This window comes from Tupaia chinensis, unplaced genomic scaffold (assembly GCF_000334495.1).
Source record: "Tupaia chinensis unplaced genomic scaffold, TupChi_1.0 Scaffold000067_1, whole genome shotgun sequence".
In the NCBI taxonomy this organism is placed as follows: domain Eukaryota; kingdom Metazoa; phylum Chordata; class Mammalia; order Scandentia; family Tupaiidae; genus Tupaia; species Tupaia belangeri.
The window spans coordinates 5,270,808-5,279,374 of record NW_006159526.1 but is presented as its reverse complement, the minus strand read 5'-3'; the positions used below and the strand labels follow the sequence as shown (position 1 = coordinate 5,279,374).

The 8,567-nt window shown below is 58.7% G+C and overlaps 1 protein-coding gene across 1 annotated transcript in view; it reads left to right on the top strand.

Moving 5' to 3' along the window:
* MEIS3 (Meis homeobox 3) overlaps positions 1–5,593 on the top strand; it is a 13,552-nt gene extending 7,959 nt beyond the window's left edge. The window contains exons 10-14 of the mRNA XM_006142123.3: positions 226–302; positions 521–579; positions 677–760; positions 1,693–1,746; positions 5,096–5,593. Of these exons, the coding sequence (XP_006142185.1) occupies positions 226–302; positions 521–579; positions 677–760; positions 1,693–1,742 (270 nt within the window). The 3' untranslated portion in view covers positions 1,743–1,746; positions 5,096–5,593. The remainder of the gene's footprint in view (positions 1–225; positions 303–520; positions 580–676; positions 761–1,692; positions 1,747–5,095) is intronic.
* Positions 5,594–8,567: the final 2,974 nt, after the last annotated feature.

Genomic DNA, 8,567 nt, shown 5'->3' with positions numbered 1-8,567 from the left:
GTAGTTGCCCTGGCTCTACTCCCTTGAGCCTGGTGAGCACAGAGACGCTCAGACGCGCTGGTTCTCCCGCCCTGGCCCTGGCCCCTGCCGCCTGCCCCAGCCTGGGCTTCCACTTCGGACCAGGGTGGAGGAGGACCAGAGTAGGGGGCAAGGGATGGGCCTTGGGGAATCAGGTGGGGGCGAGGGGAGGGGGACAGGCAGGGTGACTCTTGCTGGTGGCCGCAGCACCCATACCCCTCCGAGGAGCAGAAGAAACAGTTGGCACAGGACACGGGGCTCACCATCCTGCAAGTCAACAACTGGTGAGTGGCCCGGGGACTGGTGTCTGCGGGCTGGCGTCCGCGGGCCGGCCAGGGTGGGAGGCCAGGCGCTGTCCGCGGTGCTGACGGAGGCCCGGAGACGCTCCGCCCCCTGGCGCCGGCTTTGCCTCTCCTGCAGTCCTCGCCTCCCGCTGCCCGGTGCGACCCTGCCTCCCCTGCTCCGTCCTCACACCCGCTCGGTTTCCTTGACCGCCTCCCAGGTTCATTAACGCCCGGAGACGCATCGTGCAACCCATGATCGATCAATCCAACCGCACAGGTACACAGACGGTGGGGACGGAGGGCCTGGGCCTTGCAGGGCGTGTTAAAGCCGGGTCTCGGGTTTTCTGGGGCTCACCCCTTACCTCCCTTCGCAGGACAGGGTGCGGCCTTCAACCCAGAGGGCCAGCCCATGACTGGCTACACTGAGACTCAACCCCATGTGACTGCCCGGCAGCAGGGTAAGGCCCCGCCCTCTTAGCTAAGCCACACCCCTGCACACCAGGCCCGTCCTCTAGACAGGGATGCCCCGCCTCCTGAGAGTCAGTTCATAAATAATACAGGAATTGGGGAACCAGCAGTTAGCATAATGGCTATGTCGCCGGACTCCCACGTAGTCGACCGCGGTTCGCGTCCCGGACCCGGTGGCTTGAAACTCATGCCGGGTACATGTGCATGCGTGCCCAAGACCCTGAGAGGAGAATGGAGGAGAGGGGATTGCGGCGTGACCATCCCCCCTGGGGGGTGATTTCTCGCTTTCTGTCTCTATGTCTCTCTCTGTCTGTCTGGCGAGCGCACGCGCCCTATAGCTCTTTTGCTACAGGGTGCGTGTGCTCTCCAGAGAGACAGAGAGACAGAAAGCAAGAAATCACACGCCCCCATCCCCCCACCCACCGGGGGGGATGGCCACACCACAATACCTTCTCCATTCTCCTCTTGGGATCTTGGGCACACACGCACACGTGCCCAGCATGAGTTTAAGCCACCGGGTCCAGGACTTGAACCGCAATCGACTACATGGGAGTTCAGTGACATAGCCATTACATCAGCTGCTGGTCCCTTTTCTTTTCTTTTTTTTTATCGTAATTTCTGATTTATATATAATCTTACCTATGTAGGATACGGTATGTTTTTTAATGCACGTATATGGTGTACACTAATCAAATTAAGGATATAACATACCGGTCATCTTCAGCATTTAATGGTACATTACGTCTGCACATTTGGTAAGGAAAGATTCTAATTTTTCTTAAAGGGCCGGCACCTACTTTGAAGATGAATCAGTCCATCCTGGTAGTGGGATCCCCTGGTGAAAGAAGGGGTAACAGGGACTAGGAGCCCCACCTAGGTGTCTGGGGAAGACCTCCTCTAACCCTCTTCCTTTGTCTCCCAGGATCAGTGGGGATGAGCTTGAACCTGGAAGGAGAGTGGCATTACCTGTAGACATGTGAGTGTCCGAGGTCTAGGGACTGTGCGTCTCTACTGACCCAGCAGGGGACCCGCCCAAGGAGGGTCAGCCAGGGCCTGACTGGAGAGCCCTTCAAGGCTCTGCGAGAAGACGCTTCATCCTTCCAAACCCCTTCTCCACCTACGTCTTCCCTCCCTCACTCTCCGCATATTTACCCACCCATCAATCACCCACCTCCACGGCTCATCCAAACTCACATGCATGCACCACACACTCCCTCCCTGACCCCCCGTCTCCCCACCCCTACCCACCCACCACCTCTCCACGGACCCGCCCATGCACACACCCACCCATTAACCCATGCACTCACCCGCCTAGCTACCTTAACATGCATCCACCTGTCCAGCCGTCTGGCAGTCACGTATCCACCCACCACCCGTCTTCCATTGGCACCTACATCTCACCCGTCTGTCCGCCTCCACACTGGCCACCCGCCCACCCGTTTACCCACCCATCTACTCACCCACGCGTCCCGTTACCCGTGATTCACCCCTGCTCACCCACACATTCCGTTACCCGTGATTCACCCCTGCTCACCCACGCGTCCCGTTACCCGTGATTCACCCCTGCTCACCCACGCGTCCCGTTACCTGTGATTCACCCCTACTCACCCGCACATCCCGTTACCCGTGATTCACCCCTGCTCACCCACACGTCCCGTTACCAGTGATTCACCCCTGCTCACATCCCGTTATCTGTGATTCACCCCTGCTCACCCGCACATCCCGTTATCTGAGATTCACCCCTGCTCACCCGCGTGTCCCGTTACCCGTGATTCACCCCTGCTCACCCGCACGTCCCGTTATCTGTGATTCCCCCCTGCTCACCCTCACATCCCGTTACCCGTGATTCACCCCTGCTCACCCGCGTGTCCCGTTACCCGTGATTCACCCCCACTTACCCTCACATCCCGTTACCCATGATTCACCCCCGCTCACCCTCACATCTATCCACTGAACCCTCACCCCCTTCCCGACGTGCCTCAGCTAGGGAAGGGAGCCTCTCGAGACTATTCTGTCCTTGCGGAGAAGAACAGAACCCGATGAGCCCGATGACTATCCTGTCCTTGCGGCCATCAGAACCTGACGACAGTCCCATACTCCAGTTCTTGGGCTGAAACCATGAAATGTAGCTTGCCCACGGGAGGGAGTCCACAGGAGTCATCAGCTATCTCTGAGGTATCAGAGAAGACTTCCTGGAGGAAGTACCCTCTGGATGGGGCACTGAAGGATGCATAGGAGCCCACTGGGCGGAGGTGGAGGGTAAGATAAGATGGCGGGTGCTCTCCTCTCTCCTCCAGGTGGGAGATCTCTCGGTCCCACAGCACACCAGTGTTTGGGACATGAGCATCTCATTCAGTCCTCAGAGCAACCCCAACAGAGAAACTTACTGCTCTCACTACACAGATGAGGAAACCGAGGCTCAGAGAAGAGGCCACTTGTGCAGGCTCACCCCACGCAGGGGAGCAGAGGGGACAGGGCGTGCAGAGGCCCAGGCCTGAAGGCAGCCTGGAGTTTCTAAAGCTCGGGTCAAAGCGCGTGCAGAGGCCCCGGGCTGAAAGCAGCCTGGAGTTTCTAAAGCTCGGGTCAAATCTCCACTCCTTGGATTCAGCTCCTTCTGCGGCTCCCTAGTGCCTCTGGACAAAGTCCTGGCTTAGGAGCCACCCACCCACCCACGCATTCTTCCATTCAGCACACGTCCCCTGTGCCCAGCCCCCTGCTGGGTTGTGCTGGGGACACAGCAGTGACCGTCACAGTGCAGTGGGGGACAGGCCCTTGCTAGACGGACAGCGACATCCCAGATTGGCCTGGGTGGGATGTGGAAGTCCAGGAACTCGAGGAGCCCAGAGGGGCATCGGGCCCAGGCTGTGAGGGACAGGAAGGGAGAAAGCTCAGGGAGGGCTTCCTGGAGGAGAGAACATTGGAGCTGAGACCAGGAGTATGGGAAGAATGAGGAGAAGGGAGTCTAGCAGAGGAAACGGCATATGCAAAGGCTCTGAGCACTGAGAAATCCGGCTATGAGTCAGCCCTGGCCCCGGCCTGGCCGCCCCACCACACACACACAGAGGGGAGGGAGGACGTGGGCTGGGCGGAGGCAGGTGGGTCATGAATTCAGGATGAGAGCAGAGACTTTGGCAGGGTTAGCACGGAGGGGCCACAGAGGCCTGAGGCGAGGGGGAGAGATGGCCCAGGTGTCCAGGGCCTGGAGGACAGTGGGCTCAGCCCCACTGCGGCCGAGGTGGGGACAGGTGTGGCCCGGCTGAGTGGCGACCTCCGGGTGGGCAGTGGTAGAGGAGGCTTCTCGTCCTCCTCCCCGGCTCCCTTTTCCCCCCGCACTGCCTGTCACTTCCCGTTTCTGTCTCTCTATCCCTCGTTGTTCCCCTCTTTGTCTCTGTGTCTCTGCTGTCTGCCTCTATACGACTCTTTCCTCCCTCTCTACATTTTTAAAAAAGAATTATTTAATTAATTTTTTTTTTTTAAAGAGATTTTTGCTATAGGGCACATGCACTCACCAGAAAGACAGAGAGAGACAGAGAGACAGAAAGCGAGAAACCACCCTCTGGGGGATGGCCACGCCACAGTCCCTTCTCCTCCGCTCTCTTCTTGGGATTTTGGACACGCTCGCACATGCACCTGGCGTGAGTTTCAAGCTGCTGGGCCCGGGACTTGAACTGCGGTCAGCCATGTGGGAGTCCAGTGCCTTAACTACCACTAGATCTGCTGGCAATTATTATTATTATTGTTATTATTATTATTAATTATTATTATTGTTTTAATTCACCAGAGAGAGGGAAAGTGAGAAAGCAAGCCACCAGGTTCAGGACTTGAACTGTGATTGACCACGTGGGAGTCCAGAGTCCAGAGCCTTAACCACCACGCCACCTGCGAGCTAGCTCCTCTTTTGTTTTTTTAATTTAAGGTTCTTTTTTGTATTTTGCACTTGTGTTTAGTTTTGTCTTTGTAGTTTCTCTTTCTACATCTTCAGCTCCTTTTCTCTCAATGTCCCTCCCCGCCCGTGTGTCCTGTAATCGCTAGCTTTCTCTACCCTTCCGTCCCTCCTCCCTCTCCTGCTCCTGCTCCTGCTCCAGCTCTCCTCCTCTTTCTATGCTCCTGTCCCTCCCTCCTTCCCTCCCTCTCCTTCTGCCTCTCCCTCTCTCCCTCTCTCCCTCTCTCCCTCTCTCCCTCCTTCTCCTCTCCCTCCAGGCCTCCTCCCTCAGCTGCTCTGTTTTCACTGCCTCACTTTGAGGCTGGCAGGGGAGACCAGGGCGGGGCTGATGTGGGCCAGCGCCCTCCCCTCCTCCTGACTCAGCCTCTCCCCCTCCCTGCAGAGCCCAGCCTACCGCCTGTGACCACCAGCCTCACGCCTGGTTCTGGCCCCCGCCTGCCCCGTGGCCTGCCCCGTGGCTCCAGGACCTGCCTCCAAAGGCCCCTCCATTCAACGCCTACCTCCCTGGGGCCCCACCAGGACTGGGGGCCCTGAGCACCCACTGGAGGGTCTCTCAAGGACACAGACGAGGCCTCCAGGCCCTGAACCCTGGCCCTCCCATCAGCTCCACCTGGACTCGAGCTGAGAAAGTGGGCCTGGGTCTCCAGAAGCTGGTGGCTGGGGGTCCCCACCTTCAGGACAGAGAAGGGATTGGGTGGGCTGGGGCTGTCAGGGGAGGAGGGTCACCCAGATCTGACATTTTGGGACAATTCCTTCATCCTCCCACCCCACTCCTTTTTTGCCCCCCACCTTTCTTCTCTGTTGTCTACCGTTTTTTGTTTTTTTTTTTTTAATGATAAAGTCTTTAAAACACAAAGTTACTAGTTGGAGTTCCTGCGTCTCTTCTGAGATGTGAAACTCTCATCAATTCAAAGCTAGTGAATCAGTAATAATATCAGTTGATACTTTTTATTCTGTTTGTTCCTTGGGCGCCCTGTGTGTATCAGTTAGCTACTGCTGGGTAACAACCCCCCCCCAAAAAAAATGCCAGCTCTTTAAGTTCATTGATTAGCGGGTTGCTATTGTGTCCTGCGCTCAGCTGAGCAGTGTTTGTAGGGGTTTTGTTTTTTATTTTTTTGAGAGAGATTTTTGCTATAGGGCACATGTGCTCACTTAAAAGACAGATTGAGACAGAGAGAGAAAGAGATGTAAGGGGATGGCCATGCTGTAATCCCCTCTCCTCTGTTCTCCTCTTGGGATTCTAGGTGCACACTCAAGCAGCTGACAGGATTTAAGCCACCAGATCTGAGACTTGAACCACAGTTGGCTATGTGGGAGTCCGGCACCATGCCACCTGCTGGCCCCCGTGCTGTGGTTTCCACAGGGCGCTCTCGTGTGTCTCCCGTCAGTCTGGATCAGCCTGGTCTGTCAGACTGCAGCATTCTCAGGGCCACCACGAGTCTCGAGGCCAGCCCAGGTTCAAGGGAAGAGACTCTGGTTCTTGTGGGTGGGGTGTTGGGGAGCCTCACAGTCACACTGAGAGACCTGGGTCCTGGGAGGAAAGAATCGTGGCCACTTTTGCATCCGGCCGTCCACCACACTGACCTCAGCCGGACACGACCATGCGTGGTAGCCGTGGCGCTCAGGGGCCGTCACCTCTCTGGTCTTCCCCTCCGGAAGGCAGCAGGTCGAGGTGCTGGGGTGCTGGCTAAGGGAGATACCGCAGGGGGCTGCTGAGAGGAGCCGGGAGGGCGCCTGGCTCGAAGGTTACGTGTAACTGGGGAAACTGAGGCTCAGAGGCTGGGGTGGCGAGTCTCAGCTAACCAGACCTCCGTGCCCCCAGAGGGACCTGAAGGTGGAGTGTGGGCTCTCTCTCCCTGGTTTCTGTCTCTCTGTCTCTCTCCTCCTCTCGATGTCTCCATTTCTCCCACGTCTCCTCCTCCCTGTTCCTCCCACCTCACCTCTCTGGTCCCCTTTCCTGGGTGGCCCCTCAGCCCCAAGTGCCCCACCCCCACCCTCTCCTCAGAGCGGCCTTGGGCCTCTTAGTCTCTTGCCCACGCACCACGCCCCAAGCCATGGTTGCACCCGCTGTGGGGTCAACACCCCCACCCCCCGCCCCAAGCCATGTTTGCACCCGCTGTGGGTTCAAGGACCCAGGGACGTGTGTGTGTCTGATAGGTGTTGGGGTGCCTTGAAAAATGTGACTCCCCCCCCAAGTGCCCCAAACTGAGATGCACACGGGAAGACGCACAGGGACACACACAGACGCACAGTGGCACGTGCAGAGGTGCACGCGTGCGCTCTGAAACACACGCGCTGAGACCCGGCCACACGCAGAGACAGCTTCCCCGGGGACTCAGGGAGGGCCGCAGACGGGGCACGTGCACGTCCCACAGCGCACGCCCACGCTGCTGCTCGGGTGTGCCACGTGCTCAGGCACACGCTCGTGGACACGCGTGCTCACACTCCGTGCCTGAGCACACACCTCGATGCTCACATGCTCACACCCAGATGTCCACACCCTCACGGGCTCACACGTATTCAGAAACGTTCACGAGCACGTTTGTGCTCACTCTCAACACTCAGGACCACAGTAACACGCTGGTCTCACCTCCGCACACGTTCACGCTCACGCCCAGGACGGGTGCCCGCAGGACGTGGGCAGACCTGCCACTCAGTTACCTGGGGACAGTTGTGTGTGGCCAACAGGGAGACCAGGAACCTGGACTCGGGTCCAACCTGCCTGGGTTCAAGTCCCCGCTCTGCTGTCCCCTCCTCCGTGCAGGGACCCTGCCTCGAAGCACAGCTCACACGCATTCGTGTCTCATTTGCCACAGCCTCAGAGTCCTCGTGGCACCCACAGGGACACCGAGTCCTGGGGAGGCCCAGTTTCTACTCTCGCCCAGGCCCCCCCGGCTCGTCTGCTCAGCACCACTGAGGCAGCCCTGACCCAGGGAGCGAGGGGTGGGCCAAATGTCACCCTTATTGAGACCCAGTGCCACAGACCTGGGCTCCCGCCGTCCTGCTGCGTCCTGCTGTGTCATGTGTTTCGTCTCATCGATTTGGAAGTGGGCACATCTGAAAGCGTCCGGTCATGTCGGGGCTCTCCCCTGCCTTCCCGCTGCAGGGACTATGGGCGCCATTGCGTGGGGTGCTCGGGCGACCCGGCATCCACACCCCGCCTCCACCACGTGGCTCCAGCATCGCATAGCAGCTCCCCCACCTGACCCTGCACCCCTGTGCCACCTCGGCTGGGCCACTCCGCAGTTGTTCCCGACACCCCGGAGCTTTAGATTTGGACATTGTGGAAAGTGGCCGCTCCCTGCCTTCCAGGGACTCTGTCCTGGCGGTCCCTTTGCCTGGGACACCTTCCCAGGCTCTGGTCACCTCTATGGAGAAGGAGCACCCCCCAGTCAGGAGCTGTCCCTGGGGTTCTCTGTCACTCGTTCGCCTGTTTCCTATTGGCTTGAGCCTCAGCCCCAGAGCAAGGCAAAGCTGGTCTTCCTCTGCCATAGCTGGAGGCCTCAGCCCGGCCCAAGGAACGGGAGAGCAAAGGGGTGACTCCACAGGTCTGGGTGACTCCCCAGTCCAGGCTGGGTGGCCTCTGCTCACTCGGAGATCCTAGCAGCAAGTGTGCCCTCTGGGATTGCTCTCTGCCTGCCGGTCCCTGCACAGGGGCATCAGCGGAAGTCAGCTGGGGACCAGCAGTTGGCGTAATGGCTATGTTGCTGGACTCCCATGCGGTCTACTGCAGTTCGAGTCCCGGACCCGGTGGCTTAAACTCACACCGGGTGCGTGTGCGTGCGTGTCCAAGATCCAGAGAGGAGAATGGAGGAGAAGAGATTGCTGCGTGGCCATCCCCCCTGGGGGGTGAT